Genomic DNA, 18,671 nt, shown 5'->3' with positions numbered 1-18,671 from the left:
AAAAATAACGGTTTAATGTCATTTACGTCCCTTTTGTCGCTGCTGTTGTCTTCTTAATGCTTTTGCTTGTTCGCTTGCCTGCTTTAATGTCCTTTCGCGTCATCCCAAATGCATCATTTCGCTGCTATATTCTTTTGTGTGTGCTTATGAGTATACTTGCTCGACCTCGCCGTTATTTTGCTCATCTGCATGAGGACGTGCCTTTAGCTAGTTAGTTAGTCAGTTATATACTAATTTCACTCAAGTTTCATTATTGCTTCGTGCTTTTGTCATCCTTTTTATTTTCCATTTTGATTTCATTTGATTTTTGTCGCTTTTTCTGCACCTACACATACTTACACACATACAGACACAACTTGAATTCGTCCTTTGTCCTGTACTTGGCTAGCTTCAACCCTTTTTATATACATTCATATATTATTAAAGGATTTTAAACACCATGTCAGTTTTTAGAAGCTATCGATTTAATGCTTGTTTTGAAGCAACCAGCTCTGATCAGCGTGACAAGCCCAGTCGATTTAACTATGCCCGTTTATCAGTCTGTCTCTCTGTATAAACGAACGCGAACTGGTCCCTCAGTTTTTAAAATAACAATAAAATTTTACACACGTCCTTTTCTGCTTAGAAAGCTGCTCATTTGTCAGAATCACTAATATCGAACCACTATAGGATATAACTGCTCGAGCCAAAACTTTCTTTTCACAAGATATCTTTACGAAATTTTGCATGGACGCTACAATCTCCGAGCAGATTGTTCAGATCCGATCACTATATCATATACTACATAGCTACCAGTTAAACTGGCTAAACGAAATAAATATAAAGATATTTCTATATCCTTTCATACACTTGTGAAGAATATTATAGCTTCGGTGCAGCCGAAGTTAACGTTTTTTTCTTTTCAAATCAGTTGTCTTCATATTGTTTTGACATACATAATTTTAAAATATATTATTGGAAAATAATATTTTCTTACTTCAGCATATCAATGAAATACTAATTCTCGACATAAATTTAAAAAAAATAATCTATATAACAAGTTTATTTTATTTAATATTTCATTTAAAACACACATACATACATTTATATTGTATATTTGAATATGTACCCAAAATTTGTTTGCCCCACTGTCATTCGAAAAGCGACAATCAACAATAAACACGCTCACTCAGCTGTTTAGCACACGCAACACTTGTTCGTACGCAAATCAAATAAACAAACACTTGCGCCGGCCAACTTTGCCGCCATTCAACAGCTGGCAATAGAATCAGAATCTGAATCTAATTAGCTGTTGTTTATGCGCGCCTACTCAGCTGGATTCACCTTGGTATGGAATTTACTTGCCTCGAAGAAACTCGAACCGATCGTATGAGCCAAGATTTGGGCCAAAGAAATTTTTATTACGCACTAGTGAAGAAGTGAAGAAAATTATATTAAATTGCGCAAGCAAGCGTGGAAATTATCCATTTATTTCGAATTTAATTGAGGTTAACAGTTTTGCGAAAATATATTCAATTTACAATATGCTAGCAGTACGCTTGTTTTGCTTAAATTTGAAATATTAAATATTATTTGCTTTGTTTTTTTTTCTACTAATTGCAGTTGCAAAGCGCACAACGGAAGCTACTTATATTGCGTATTGGCGCATGCCCAAGGATAGGCTTGGCTAGAAAATCAAGTTATGGAACTGCCCTCGATGGTGCAACGCTCCGGCGACACGCTTATTGTGCGTAGTGTCGTCAGCGGCAATCAATTGTACTTGGATCAGGGTGCCGCTTCCACAAATAATCTAAACAACAACAAACATAGTAGTCCTTCACTACTGCAGCAACAACAGCAACAGTCGATTAACGCCACCAACTTATCAAATAGCACATTGGAACAATTCGAACGTTATCGTGCTGCAGCGGCGCAATATCATCTACAACAGCAACAACACCAAAATGCCACACAACAGCAACAAAATGCTGCGGCTGCTACGGCGGTAGCACAACAACAAGCGATGGAACTGAAGGATGAGGGGCTGCCACAATGTAAAATCAAGCGAAATTATAGCTGTAGTTACTGCACATATTTCACACAGAATCCGCGTTATCACCTAACCCATCTGCGCGATGTGCATGGTGAAAAGATTGTCATCAATAAGTGCAAGTTGTGTTTGTATGCGTCGCGACATTTCCAAAAATTGGTGCGACACATGAAAATGGTGCACGGTTGCACCGATGGTGTGACCGGTGGGCATGGACAGCCGCGTGGCAAACGCGGTATGAGTCGGGAGGCACGCAAACGAAAGCTAGAGCAAAGTGTGGGACTGGGAAGTGCGCCATTGGAAATCAACAGCGGCGGTAGTAATATGGGAATGAATGAGGGCATGCCGACTTATGAGCAGGTGAGTTAAAAGGAATATATATCTAAATATAATAAATAAAATTATATAAATATATACACACTTTTCTGCAATGAAACCGGCAGTATATGCTTCTTCCATTCTATATATCATTATATGATATCATTTACATAAAAATAAAGTTTAAATATATAAAACTCTATCACATTAGGTGAAACGCGAACTGGAGCTGCAACGCGAATCTCTCATGGCCGTTGTCTATGAACGGGAATTGCAAGCACAACGTGAACGTGAGCTTGAAGTCCGTCAGCAAACACAAAACGCCTACGAACAAGAAATACAAGCAGCAACCGCTGTTGCAGCAACGGATACACAACGCCGTCAATCGCCACTAAATACAATAAACAATAATAGTAACAATGCCAACGCTATTACAAATGGCAGTAGCAACAGCGTCATTAATAACCAAAACGAATTTCAATTGCCACCCGCGCATCAGCAACCGCTTAATATCAATACACACAGCATCGAGTTGTCTTCATCGCCCACCGATTCGGTTTCATCGGGACAAGGTACTGATGCTGCCACCTCAGCAGCATTACAATCCAGTGGCGTTTCATTGTCATATGTGGGCGATGAACCCTCACAGAATAGGCTCTTAAAGTGCAGCCTCTGCGATTTCACAACCTTATTCCGCGCTCAATTGTTGGACCATGAAATGGATGAGCATTGTAAAACGAAATTCTTCCGCTGTGAGAAATGTTCGTATGTAACACATATAAAGGCTCGCTTTAGCAAACATGTTAAATATCACTCAATGCCTATGATTAAGTGCGTCACTTGCGATTTTCGCACACCCTACAAATGGAATCTCGATCGACATATGAAAAATCATGGTGGCGCTGGTCCTTTCAAGTGTGCCGCCTGCGATTTCACCGCCGATATCAAGCAATCGCTGACTGTGCACGAAATGAACCATCATGTGCCACCAGTGGGACATGCAGCGGGCATGTCGTTGGCGCGACGACGCAACAAAGTCGGTGGTACGGACTTATGCGATGACTTCCTTAGCGATTCTGTAGATTTAATAGAAGATCATTACAATAACAATAATCTCGACGAATATGATGAAGCTTTAATGACTGTGGAACCATACAGTAAACGTAGTAAATATGATGATGACGAACCCACCGACTTGTCGGCGAAAGGTGGCTCCTCCGATACATCTTCCGTGCATAATCAAAGTGTGAGTTTAACGCAAACGCCAAAAGCGAAACGGCCCATACCGAATCTCATTCCGATACCGAAAAATACCGGTTCAAGGTGAGTTAAAAATAAGTTTCATACACAAAAATTTGTTTTTGAAAAAAATACAATAAAAAGTCTGCATATGTTGAAAAGATAATTGGTTTTTCATAAAAAATTTACTAAATAAAAATTTCTTTTCATGTGAATGTTACCAGCATTATGAACCTTTCCAAAGAGTTTGCCACACCACGCAGCTCACTTACTGATATCGCTTCCATTTTCCTCAATGACAAGCATATTTCCGAAATACTTGAGAAGACGGATGCCGCCCAATTGTCACCTACCCCCACCGTCGCGTCCACTTCAAGTCACGCCTCACGTAGTTTATTGCTGAAGAAGTCCACTCCTGGTGGCAGCTTTTTCGACAAACTAAAGTCCTCTGCCTTGACTGGACCAAATGAAAATCTTATATGCCCTTGTGGTCATATGGCAAAATGCTTGTCCGAATCGATAATACATCGTAAGACTTGCAATTTCGCCGCAATCGCCGAAGATGACATCGAAGAGGAGCAAGATGATGCTGATGATCGTTTGGAAATCGATTTTGCAGATGACGATGATCGACAGTCACATTCGGCACTAAATTTGAGCGTTAGCGGTTCGACACGATGTAAGCATTGTCGCCACCGTTGCAAGTCATCGACAGATCTATTGAATCATCTTAAGCAATGCACAGAAGCTAGTCGTTGCGGTAATGATTCGTTTGATTCGCTCTCTGGTGAGAGCAACGGTGGACGTGTTGGTTGCGCTGATTCCAATGCTGAACAGCATCCCATGGAGAATCGTGTATTTATTTGGAATAAAATTCCGGGCGGTGAGCCGCGACAACGTGAAGGTAGCCAGTGCTCAGATAGTCGCGGACAGGCTAACAATACAATGGAGTCTTCCGGCAGCAGCGGGCACGGCGCCAGTAGTGCCACATGTGAGGAAAACAGTTATTATGGTGTTGAAACGGCGCCAGGTTATGGGGAGGTAAGTTTGTATGCTATTTTATAATAGCTATAATTCTTGTTATTCTCTGAACCACCTTTAACTATTGGTTAGAGTATTTGTTTAAATGAAAATTGAAACTTTCACTATCTGCAGGTAACGAAAAAGATGACACCCGAAGAAGAAGCAGCTAATTCTTCATTAAAAAAGGTATACAAATGTCCACACTGTTCCTTTTGGGCGTCCACAGCTTCCCGCTTTCATGTACACATCGTGGGTCATTTGAATAAGAAACCGTTTGAATGTTCGCTCTGCTCATACCGTTCCAATTGGCGTTGGGATATAACAAAGCACATACGCCTAAAGACCATACGCGATCCGAGTCACAAGAATGCACGTGTCTTGATGAATGATGAGACCGGTCGTCGCAACTATACCAAATACAATAAATATATAACATTGATGAAAGTAACTGAAGAAGATGGTGATCCAAAATTAATGAAATCTGGCGAGATGACGCCTAATCAGGTCGCTTCGCTTTCCTTCATCAATGACTTTAACAAAGGTGTGGTGTCGAATGCATTGACATCCACACATTTGAATGGCATAAAGGAGGACATAACCCTCGAACCGATACCATCCAAATCAAGCAATGGCGGTAGTGGCAATAATAGCGGTGATCAAATAAACGAGAGTTTCATACGTATACCTTTCCTCGCTACAATGATGAATGCTGCTATGGCGCAACAACAGCATCAGCAGCAGAAGGATCCGGATCAAGGTCAAGCAACCATGATTACACCTTCAGTTACGATTTCCGCTGTGAAACGTTCGCCACCGCCGCTCATGAAGCCAAGTGATGATCTCGTCACGGACGTACGACAGGAGGGGAATGAGAAGAAAACTTTCTATCGTTGTCGTAAATGCAGTTTTCGGTAAGTAAATAAATATTAAATGTAACATAGCTGTACTTTTCTATCATTTCATGTATTTATTTTTTTAGTTTTTTCGTTTTTTATGAAATAAATAAGAAATTTAATCATTTCTTTTTTTTTAATTTTTTTAGTATATAGGTTTTTTTTTATTTATATATTTTTATTTTGTTTTTTATTATTTTTTTTATTAATATTTTTCGTTTTTTATGTTTTTATTTTATTTTTTTAAATTTATTTTATTTTTTTTTTTTATTTTTTTATTTTTTTTTTATTTTTTTTATATTTTTTTTGTATATTATTTTTTTGTTACATTAATTTTCATAAACAAACTATTTATTTATCATTTTTCTTCCATTCTCAGACATACCAATCGCGATGCGGTACTCGCCCACGTCAAAATACATTATCAGGATGCCAATTACCCGATTGTAACAGCAACAGCAACAACTTCGCCCAAATCGGCGAATTCGCAACAACAACACAACACACCACTTCAAGTGACTGTGAATCCAAATATTTATATGAACAAAGTTCTCGCCGCAATGTGCCTTTCGCAACAACCGAATTCGAGTACACCAACCAACAACAACAATAATGATCAACAGCATTCCATAATATCTGCCGGTCTACTACAACAAGCTATACAGGGTGCCTCACCAAATTCACCACTCGGCTGTTTAGCACTAACGCTCGCCGGCAAGAGTCCAGCAAAAGCAACTGCTTCTATTTTAGAGCACGGTGAGCAGAAAGCGACACAAAACGAGGCAAGTGCCCCAAGGCCTACGTCGCCCAAACAACAACAACAACAACACAACAACAATCAAAATAATATAAGCTTAGCCAATTTGGCGACATCATCAGCGACCACGCCTTCTCCCCACTCCTCTGGCGGCAGTAATGCGAACGGTGGTGTTGGTATGGTCGGTACGCCCACATCAGCATCATCGTTGCAACACTTGTTGACCTCACCGCGCGGCACTTACACATCATCATCCAATTCATCATTACGCAATGCCGTACATTCGCCTACAACAATCAGCAACAACAACAACAATGGTGGTAGTGTTGGTGGTGTTACTAATAACAATAATAACAATAAAAATTTGGTTATGGGTGCTTTAACAGTTCTGAAACACAACAGCGCAGCAACGAATACAAATGACAGTGTCTTTGGTTCACCAACGAGCATCGGAAACGCAGCACCCGATGCAAATGCTACATCATCAGCCGTACTAGCATCACCAAATGCTGTTGCAGCACAACACAATACACCAAGTGGCACAACAGTAACTACACTTTCAACTACTCCTTCCAATTCTACAGCAGCTATTGGTGTGAAAAGCGCTAGCAACAATCCATATCATTTGCAAATGGGTCTCATCGGTGCTACATCTATGTCCAACAATCATAATGGTGGTAGTGGTAGTGTTGTTGGTGGTGGTGGTGGTAACGGTGTCGGTGTCATTACTAGTCAAATGACTCATAGTGATAATAAGAATAGTCTATGTATTGGTGGTATTATATTTGGTTCTAATAATTCTACTACTACTACTACTACTTCTACTAGTTTAATTCGCAATACTTCCATACCTACTACTACAAATTCAACAACAACATTAGCTAGCAGTGCCACAACTGCTGGCCATGCTAGTGGTGGTGCATCATCATCTTCATGTAATTTGTTATTAAGTTCAGCTCAGTCGGCAACAGCGGCGGCGGCGGCGGCAGCAGCGGCAGCAGCTCTTTATGCTTCCAATGCGATCACATTGTCACCGCCAACGGCATCGTCGTGTATTTCGGCAAATGCAACAGCAAACAATTTCAATAATCTCACACAAAATCTCAATCAAAGTCAAAATAACAATTGTAGTAATTTATTAGTAAACGACAGCGAGCGACGTGAACCGTCGCCGTATCGTTGCGGTCATTGTCATCAAGTATCGAATTGGAAGCATGTCATTCAGGTATTTTTATACTTACTCGGTATATGTACTAATCCTAAACCAAAAACAACAAAAAAAAAAAAGAAAATCCAAATATTTTTGCCATTCACTTTCATTTTATATACATTTTACTTTCTTTTAGTGCTATATACTTAACTATTTTGTTTAACAACAACAACATAGCTGTGCTAGTTGTACGCAAATATCGTGCAGTATATACTTTTATATAGTATTTAGTATAGTTAAATGTGCTGATTAGGTGCAGCAGCTAATATACCTATGATTTCCTTTCCAAAGGTACGCTAAGAGCTCGTCTTTTGTTATGCCAAAGAATTTGATGTTGTAATATAATTCGATGTGCCTACCTGTAAAGGTATATAGATAAATACAAGCAGGCTACATATAAAAAAAGTACAAATTCGTACACAGAAAAATCTCACTATTTTCTCTACCTCGCTCGTATTAAATTTTTAAGGGCTTTTTGATAGTCTAAGGTTTATAAAATTGAAACTTTAAATTGAAATTACGCCACTTATAACTCTAATATTGCAAAAACTATAATTTACATTTTACAAATAGTTGAAACCAAGAAATTTAAAAAGAAAAAAAAATTATTTAAAACACTAATAGGTTTAGAAAAATCTTCAGTATTAAGAGCGTATCTATATGAGCTACTATAGAGTAGAATTTTTTTTGGTATACGTACTACTTTCCATAGCATTTTATCTACTACCAATTTTTCCATTATGCTACTTTTTTAGAAAGCGCCAAAAAATTCGTATTTTATTTCGTCCGCTTGTTGCACGTCGCTGTAGTACAAAACAAATAAAATATATTCCAATAACACCAACCACTCAATCATGGCAACTATTGTGTTTGTATAGAAAATTGTTATCGTCCTACTGGTAAATATACGCTGGATTTATATAATTTTTTGTCGTTTGTGTACAATAATAATCGCATACAAATAATACAGTGTTACAAGGGTTACGGTGTTAGTAACATATTTCCATAAAAATCTAAATACATATTGGTTATCGGTCGCTCGTAAAGACATGCATTATATTTAAACTTAATAAACAACATCACAAATTTGCTCATGAACTAGAAAACTACAACAAAAAAAAAATAATAATAATATAAAATAAGTTAAAAATAAATTATTCGCATAAATTTTGGGTTTGGTTACATTTTTTTTTTTTATTAATTATATTAAGTAAAACTATATATTTTTAATTTCATTTCATTCATTCAACATTCATAAGAAATATATGTGTATAGTAATTTAATTGTATGAATTAGTGCAGGTGTCTGGTGCGCATGCAAATTAAACACTCATTTCATTATATTCATTTCTTCAAAGTGCCCGTACAATAAGGTTCTTAAGTGTTTACGCCGAGGAAGTATTTTTGTCCCACATCCATATGCTTTAATATGTCCTGAAACATTTTTTTTTTTCATATTTATTAGAAAAGTATGTTTTCAATGGGTTATTTTTGTGTGTGAAAATATTTAAATTAGCAAATGTCTCGAAAAAAGTACATATTTTCTATTTAGCATATTTATATAAACTATATATGTATATTCAGGCCAAGCATTTGCTTTGTAATATTTTGTATCTTAATTATTTATCATACATATCTACATATTTTGTTATTTATGAGTTTCTTATATATTTTTTTCTAAAATTTTGCCATTTTATTAGTTAACTGGATTTATAAATAATTTCAAGCAAATTTGTCTAACCTACGATTTTTCTCTATTTTCTTGCACCTGCAGCGGCATTGTCGCTTGAAACACGCTGGCGACATACGCATCGAAACCCTTGATCGCAGCGTCAACAGCAACGAACGTAATGCGCCAGCCGTCTATCGCCCGCTCGGCAGTGGCGCCACCAATGAGTCCAATTATGGGCAAACACTCAAAGCTTTACAACAACAACAACATCACCTACAGCAGCAACACCAACAGCAACAATCACCACATCTGAACAACATGTCCGGTCCGCCGGGCAACTCTGTACTTATGAGCAACCATAAAAACGAACAACACCTATTGCATTCACCATTGGCCGGCACCGCTGCCGCCAATGCCGCGACCACACCACAAGAATTGCAACAAGCTGCCGCTGCTTACATAGCCGCCACATATAAGGCTGCAGCAGCAGCGGCCAATTCAGCTGGCAATGGTTCGGCGGCAGCAGCCGTTGCCGCAGCAGCTGCTCTTGGTCTCAGCAGCGAGGATTTGATGTTGCATCAACAATTGCAACAAAACGATCAAATTGAAATAACGCGCTTGCCGCCAGGTGTTGGCAACCCAGCTGCCGGACAGTCGTCGCAATCGCAGCTACAACAACCGCAACAACAACAACAGCAACAGCAATTGAATTCCAAATGCAAGCAGCAAAAATGTCCAATGTGTCCGTACATCTCGGAGAGTAAGTCGCAAATGAATTATCACATCTCGCTGCACAAGCCGACGCAGTACGAGTGTTCGTTGTGTACCTTCGTCTGCGCTAAGAAACAACACTTGAGCAGCCACATGCGTACCGTACATCAACAACACAATTTGGGCGCGTCCAATCAAATGAGCAACAGCATAAGCGCCGCCATCAATTCCATGGACTTCAGCATGGCCCTGCAACTGGCTGCCGTCGCGCAGGCGCAACAGGTAAAGCGAATTTTTTTAATCAAACACCTTATCTTTTTAAATATGTCTGGTGTCATGCATGGCTTCATACTTCTGCTGCTATTAGTGTGCACAGTTTTTATTTTTATACCCTGAACAGGGTATATGAAGGTTGCCACGAAGTTTTTAATACTCAGCAGCAAACGTAGTAGAAATTATATATATAAATGATCAGTGTAACGAGCTGAGTCAACGTGGCCACAATCTGTCTGTCCGTCCGTCTGTCTGTATATACGTAAACTAGTCCCTCAGAAGCTTCTCATTGCTGTGAACCGCCGATATCTGACTACTATAGCATATAGCTGCCATCTGACCAATCAAAATCAAGATAAAGATCTTTTTATACCGTTTCATGCTATAAGAAATGCAGCTGTGAATGGTATTCGAGCTTCGATGTAGCCGAGGTTAACGATTTTTCTTGTGTTTTTTTATCTTATTGACATAATTCTAAAAAAAAATGTCGCTTAATTACACACTTCCTATTTTTTTCAGGACCCCTCATCATTAAACTCGTCTCTAGCTATAGATCTTACTGCTTTGAAGCAGAAAATTTCTGCTGTTCAACAGCAACAACAACAACAGCAACGCCAATCACAGCAAGCAGCTGCACTAAACACTCAACAACAACAACAACAACACCTGCACCTAAATGCACAATCTGCCGCTGAAAACCAAATTAAGTGCATACTTTATTGCCCCAAATGTCCTGCGCGCTACATGCAAAAATACACTGACACCTCGACTGCCAAAGCGGAATTGGAGGAGCACCTGAAATACCACAGCGGCAGCGATACGATGACACGAATGGGCAACAGCAAGCAAACCGCCGCACCCGCCTTCAAATGTGAATTCTGCGATTATGCCGCCGCACACGAAGCTTATATACAGAAGCACCGTTATGTGCACACACAAAACTATCAGGACAAGTGTGCCGAACTGTATAAGCACGTGCACGAGGATGCTGATTATGCGCCACCAAAACTTATGCAAATCACTCTAGCCAAAAGCTTACAACAAGCGCCCGAAACTATCTGGATTGTCGACAATGACTTGAATGAGCATTGCAAAGAACAGCAACAACAACATGCCAGCATATCCTCCTCATCCGTCACGCCGACCACAATGAGCACATTAGCTTCGGCCACAATGCCAGCGACAGCACACTTCGATACCGCCAATTCGCTGCTAAAGAAACAGCTGGAGTCCGGTATGGGCGGTAGCAGCGGTGTTGGTGGTAGTGCCGCATTGCGCCACTCACCTTCGCCAACGCACACGCCAAAAGAGCTGAACGCCGCCGATGCGGATGATTCATCGAATATGCCATCGACCAGCGCCTCAGTGGCCACCAGCGATTTGGCAGTGGATGGCGGCAGCGATTTCACCTCGAGCATTGCATCGCCAGCGCCAATGGAGAAGTGCCTCTACTGTCCCTACGAGACGAAGCATACCACGCTCTACAAGACGCACCTGCAACATCATATCTGCATTAGCAATCAGAAGGAGACTTTCACCTGCGAACATTGCGACTACACGGACGCCAAGCAGGAGCACATAGAAGAGCACACACGCGTGCACTTCAATGCAGTGGAAAAACTGAAATCTGTAGCCTTTTTCACCTCCTATGATAACTTGGAATTGAGTGTGGAGCAAGAGGGCGACGCAGATGAGAGTGTGACAGCGCCCATGACGTCAGCCGAGCAAGAATTAGAGTGTCAGAATGAGCGGCAAGCAGATAACTCGAAGTCGGAGAACGGCTGCTGCGAAGCGCAGGATACCATACAAAATGGAAACGCTGTCGCTGATGTTTCGGCTATGCTGCTGTTAAATATCAAACAAGAGCACAACAACAACAATGAAGAGCATGTCATCAATGAAAATGTGCTGAAGGAGCAGCAATTGTCGGCGGCAAGTGCGCCGAAGGGTGGCAGCAGCAGCAGCAGCGGTAGCGCTATTCAAATAAAGCTAGACAGCGATGACAGAGCAACCGAAACAACAACAACAACAACAGCAACAGTAGCGGAAAACATGAAAAAGCCTTGCAACAAAATTATACTCTACAAAAATGATGGCTGCTTGAGCATAAAGCGCGAAGGTAGCTGCAATAGCAGCAGCAACAGCAACAACAATGCCAGCAGCAATTGTGAGAATATCAGTGATCGGTTGCGTCGTCGCATATCGCGCAACAACAGCAACAATGCCAATCACTTAAATGGTAATACGAATAATAATAACAACAACAATATTAATGATGAACAAACCGTTGCTGCTGCTGGCTGTGGCAGCGGCGCACAGCCGCCAAGCCATAAAACCATATTAGTAAATGCCAAAACCGGTCAGGTTATTAGTCGGAATTAATACTTATGTAGTTATGTGTGCATGTAGTTCGATGCTGGCTGCAGCAGCAGCATGTAGTGGTGTGTGGCGTTTGTTGAATGGAATAAGCAAAAGTGAATTGCTCTTGGATTGCGTCGCATTTTGAGTGGCAACAAAGCTTCTGAATAATTGAATAATGTAAATTGGAATCTGCAAGCACTAGCCGTGGTGTATATGAAAGTAATTTGCTTATTATTAATTATGTATAATTCTCGTTGCGTTTTTCTTAACCATTGGCGGTTATTCGTTTAACATCTCACGAAGTAAATAATTTGTGTGTTTTCGGTTCGTGTTGTTATCGTACCTATTTGAATTTGCTTAACATTTTTTTTTTAAGAAAACCAAATAAGTGTTAATTATAAACAGCAAAAAATGTTATTTCATAGTTAATTAGTTGTAAGTGAGTTTTAATTAAATTTTGTTGAATCTACCTTACCGCAAGTCGCTGTCTTCCAAAGCGCTTTGAGTTCTTTTATGTTAATTTCTGCAAAATAATTTTTGTTGTTTTTTTTTATTTTCTAATTTATGACACATAATGCATATAATAATTATAAATATTTTCTAGTTATTAGTTTTTTAATAAAAATTAATCAAATCAATGTAAAATGCACACTACATATGCTAATGGGTTTCGGAAACACCAACACTTACAAACGCACACACTAGCGCATTTTTTTTTTTGTGTCAATATAAAACTAATTATTTGTTGCAAATAAAAATATCTATAAAATGTTGCTAAAGCATTTGTCTTTATTAATGTATTTCATGCTTAATTATTTTTATTAAATAAATTGTATTTAATTAATAATAATATATGGTATATTTAAGTTTGTTGCGTAATTAAACAATAATTTCGTTTGAATTAAAGCAAAATATATTTTTTTAAATTAATAATAGGCGTATAATTTAATTAAGATGTCTGCGCGTGTTAAATGTAGATTTGTTTGCGTTAAAAAAAGTTAAATTACAATAATTAATATAGCACTTATAGGTTTATACTTCACAGAAAAAATATGAAAAAAGTTAATGATATATAATGAAAATTATTTCTAAAAATTTAATAAAAAAAATTAATTTGAAAATAATTTTGACAAACTAAACAAAGAAATGATTTTTAAAAAAATTTTGATAAAATAAAAAAAATTATTTAAAAATTTTTTTTTGGAATTATTTTGAAAGTAATTTTAATATAAAAAAACTGTTTTGTTATTTTTTTTCAAAAATCATTTTTTTATATATATTTTTTTAAACAATTTCTTATTATTTTTAAAAATAACTTTTTTTTTAAACAATTTCTTATAATTTTTAAAAGTAATTTTTTTTCAAAAATCATTTTTATGTGTATATTTTTTTTTCAAAAATCGTTTTCTTTTTATATATTTTTTCAAAATTGTTTAAACTTTCTTATTGTATAATCATATATATAATTTATTTTTTTTTTCAAAAAACATTTTTTTATATATATTTTTTTAAACAATTTCTTATTTTTAAAAATAACTTTTTTTTAAACAATTTCTTATAATTTTTAAAAGAAATTTTTTTTTCAAAAATCATTTTTATATGTATATTTTTTTTTCAAAAATCGGTTTCTTTTTATAAATTATACTTATTTCAAAAATAATTTTTTATATATATTTTTTTTTTTATTTTTTATTTTTTTTTTTTTTTCAAAAATAGTTTTTTTTATTATTTTTTTCAAAAATAGTTTTTTTTATTATGTTTTTTTCAAAAATAGATTTTTTTATATATTTGCAACTGAAACAAAAATTATAAAGAATTAAATATAATTAAAAACGGTATAAATTGGCTGTTTCACAAAGTCAAAACGAAAACTGCTAACGGTTTGTTTGCGCTTTTCAAATAGTTATAAAATAAACTGTGATTTTCAAAATTGAATTGGAGAATGTTAACTGCAAAAATTACATACACATGCATATGTATGTATGATGTAAAATATGATTAAAATAATATTTAGTTGCACAGTGCAAGCAGCTGACGCTAAATAAATCCAAGCGGCATGCGCGAAAGTAAGATGTTATAAATTTAAATTAAATATAGAAAACACGTGCTTATTATTAAATAACATTAATTGTTAATTATTACACACATTATCATTACGAATACCTATTTTTAAAATTATGAATAATTTAATATTAATTTGTATTGTTGTAATTATTATTGTTAACTATGATGATAATAATTTATAATTTAACCTTTTTTTTTTGATTTAGTGTTATTTTTTTAATGTTTTTTTTTATTTTGACTTTTTTATATTAATTTTAATTTATATATTTTTATTTTATTATTTTTTTTTATTCCTTTTTTATATATTTTTTTATTTATTTATTATTTAATTTATTTTATTATGAAATTTGTCATAATTAATTTAATTACTAAACTTATTATGTTAGTTAATGTTATATAAGTCACCACTTGCAACTAAAAATTACTTGCAACAAGCCGATCTTTATACATATTAGTTTACTATAAGCTTACACACATACATACATATAAATACACATGTATGTATATATATGTATATATGTACAATATATTTAATGTACAGTGCATTTGCAATTAGCGAATGACATCAAAATGGAAAATGAGTAGTTATATAGTCATTTATTTCTAAACAATTAGAAAGTAACATACTTTCAATGGCAAATGTGTCATAAATGAGAGATAATAGCATTAGTTAATTTACAGAAATTATGAAAATGCACATTGCACCATTTTATTAAAGTAAAAAATTAAATATGAAATCGGAAAAGCTAAAGATAGTATGTTTTACAAAACCGCGCGGGCAACAACAAAAAGGTATATACTTGTATATAACCGTTAAACTAATATGCATATATGTATGTATGTATCTGTGACAAAATGTGAAAATAGCCTAAGTCGACTTAGTTAACGTTTATAATTATAGTTATTTGAACCCACTTTCTTCAAGCAAATATAGATGACAATTATTTTAAACTTTTTTTTTTGTTTTTACTGAAAAGCAAAGAATGAACTAGTGATCAAAAGTCGACTTAAGCACTTTTAACATATTGTCTAGTTGTATTTACATACATACATATGTATATTACTTGCAAATATTTTGTTAATTAATTTTATTGTTGTTGTTTTATGCTCAGCACAAATTGCACTTAAATTTATAGACACACATGTTTATATTTTGCATTTATCACTTGAAATCGATAGTTTGCGCTTGTACATATAGTGAAATTGTAATAAATATTTGAAAGAAAACATGGTTTTTGTAAAAATAGCATCACATTTAACAAACGCGGCGGCACGTACTAATCTGTAACTTTTCGACAAGCATTTATTAGCGCTGAAAATTTTTTTTGATTTTTGATTGTCAGAAATATGCAATATACTTTTTTTTAGTTTTGGGCATAGATGAAAAATCTTCAATTTTATTGTTTTTAAGGCATTTTTCAATTAAAACTGTTTGATGATTAGTTTCAAAAACAACTACAACATTTTTAACAATAAAAATTCATACCAAGCAAAAAATATTTTATATTAATGTTTTGGAAAAATTTATTTATATTTTTCATTCTAAATAAAAAATTATTGACGCAAATTTGTAAAAGAAATTTAAAAAAAAAAATTGTTAAAAAATTATTTTACAACAAATATTAAATTGTGAATTACATTTTAATTACAAATTTGTTTACAATATTTTCATAAAAAATCTTTTTTTTAATGTTTTTGAAGAATTTATTTTAATAATTTCAACAAAAACCCAACATTAACGTCAAAATTTCAGACAGTTAAAAAGTAAAAAGAAAACGATGCCAAAAAATAAAAAATAAAATTTATTTTTTTTTTTCAAACAACTATAAAGTAATTTTTTTTTTAACATGAAATTTTGAATTATATTTTAAATGATAAATTATTTTTGAAAACAATTACAAAATTTTGGATTAAGTTAACAAAAAATATTTTAATATTTTTGAAAAATTTATATTATTTTCAATAAAAAATCATTGATTCGATGATCGATGCCAAAAAATAAAAAATTTAAAAAAATGTTTTCAAACAAATATTTTTTTGACAGCTTTTTTCTTAAACCTTAAAGTTTGAATTATATTTTAATTGATAAATTATTTTTAATTTAAAAACAATTACAAAATTTTTGTACTATTAAAAAAAACAAAAAAAATTATTTTCAATAAAAAATACTTTCACCGCAAATTTTCTGACAGTTAAAAATTTAAAAAAGAATCTATGCCAAAAAAACAAAAAATATATATTTTTTTTTTCAAAAAAAATACTAAATAATGAAATTTAAAATAATTTTAGTTCAATAACACTTTATTTCTAATTTGCTAAAAAAAAATTAAAAGCGAAGCCTAAAATAGTTATTATTTTGTAATATTTACGATTTAACCTAGAGTAATACAATTATGTAGCAACACTTGTGGAATAGCGGGGCCATATAAGTAGTTTAGTCGGATCTACATGTAATAAGATTATAAATATGTATGTATAGATGTACATAAACGCGTTTATATATATGTATGTAGTATATACAATACACGTATATATTTATACTTACATACATATATGATAAGTATATTAAGAAATACAATGTATGTACTTGTAAATGCACTTACTAAATATTTACCTAGTTATATTGCGGTAAAAATGTAAATTCTATATAGAACACTTAATTAAATACTGTTAAAATTAAAAAGAAGCAAATACCAAGAATGTGTATTAACGTACGTATGTAAATGTACATATACTTATAAATGCATCTATTATACAAAAATGAAATAAAATTTAATATAAAAAAAGAAAAATATTATTAATAGAGAAGACAAACATTAAGCTAAATAAAAATATATATTATTAAAAAAAAAAATTATGAAAAATGTACAAAATCTTCATATGCAAAATTAAGAGAATCTTCAATAAAAAGCAATTTACACAAAAACAGAGTTTTTTCTATTATTTTTCTATTATTGTTGCGTTAAATACACATCACGCACACTTAGCGTTCATTTCTAAAGCTTTTTCGATATATTTTTTCTGGCCACCCTCAGCCGTGTCAATGAAATTTGTACGCAACTCAAATTGGACGATTTGCACCAGGCGCGCAGAAATGCAGAATTCGCAGCAAGCAAACAGCATTTTTCTTAGCGCAGACGCAAACTCTTAGCAAAGACATCAATACACGTACAGTACGCAATGAATGTTTCAGATTGGTAGTACAGTACGCAATACAAGTTGCACATTGGTACAGTGCGGTCGCAAAAATTTCGTACTATGCGAAAAGTTGCTTAATTTATTTTTTATTTATTTAAAATAAAAATGTAAATAAAGTTACTATATATTTTTTTACACATAATTCAATACTTTGTTTAGAAATATATATATGTACAATATATTGTATATAAATATTAAATGATTTAATTGATAAAAAATTTGTGTTAATTTGTTACATACTTTATTATTTATATTTTTTAAATTTATCTGGCCATCATCGTGTCTGGCTGCTGTCGCATATTGAAATCTCACAAATTCTTTCAGGCGCGCAGAAAAACATAGCAGATAATCTAAATGATATTTATTCGTGTTTCTCGACTTCATCTTCGACGCCAGCCACTTGCTTTGTGTCATCAGTGTATATACTGTACGAAATAAAATTTTCTGTAGTACGATCGCAAACTAAACGTTGTTATTCCTACTTGTATTTATCTACAAGTATAATATAAAGAAAATAATGCTGCGAATATGCAAACATCTATGTTAAATACAGTAAGTGCAAGATAAAAAAATTAAAAAAATATTTTCAAGATATACGCCGCTTTAGAGCGTTGAAAAATCACCAATTTTCAAGATTTTCTGTCTGGAAATGAAATAAATAAATTAAAATTATGTTTAGGGGACTTTATTATCGATATAAATAAATATTTATAATATTTTTCGAAATTTTAAACAAAACGACGGTTATGCGTATAGCTTTTGCGCTACAATTTATTTTTTATTTTTATAGTGGTGCAAGTCTTTGACGATTTTGTAATTAACGGAATTTAAGGGGCACACCTAGTATCATAGCCACTGATTGAACTAAGCGGCTACACTTGAAATGGCTGTAACGCAAAAACTATTTGAGATATCGATCTAAAA

General features: G+C 34.2%; 1 protein-coding gene across 17 annotated transcripts in view; it reads left to right on the top strand.

Annotated features, from left to right (window-relative positions):
- Positions 1–13,264, top strand: part of LOC106617660 (platelet binding protein GspB) — a 93,947-nt gene extending 80,683 nt beyond the window's left edge. For 12 of the 17 annotated variants that reach the window (XM_070107357.1, XM_070107351.1, XM_070107356.1 and 9 more), the window contains exons 7-13: positions 1,603–2,389; positions 2,559–3,670; positions 3,811–4,627; positions 4,742–5,520; positions 5,882–7,484; positions 9,243–10,133; positions 10,644–13,264. In XM_070107357.1, coding sequence (XP_069963458.1) covers positions 1,682–2,389; positions 2,559–3,670; positions 3,811–4,627; positions 4,742–5,520; positions 5,882–7,484; positions 9,243–10,133; positions 10,644–12,506 — 7,773 coding nt within the window. In that variant the 5' untranslated portion in view covers positions 1,603–1,681 and the 3' untranslated portion in view covers positions 12,507–13,264. The other 5 variants (XM_036358710.2, XM_036358709.2, XM_070107359.1 and 2 more) reach the window with 5 other exon arrangements.
- Positions 13,265–18,671: the final 5,407 nt, after the last annotated feature.

The sequence above is a fragment of the Bactrocera oleae genome, chromosome 3 (genome assembly GCF_042242935.1).
Source record: "Bactrocera oleae isolate idBacOlea1 chromosome 3, idBacOlea1, whole genome shotgun sequence".
Classification (NCBI taxonomy): Eukaryota; Metazoa; Arthropoda; class Insecta; order Diptera; family Tephritidae; genus Bactrocera; species Bactrocera oleae.
Note: the sequence above shows the minus strand (reverse complement) of the source record. Positions and strands in the feature narration are given on the sequence as shown.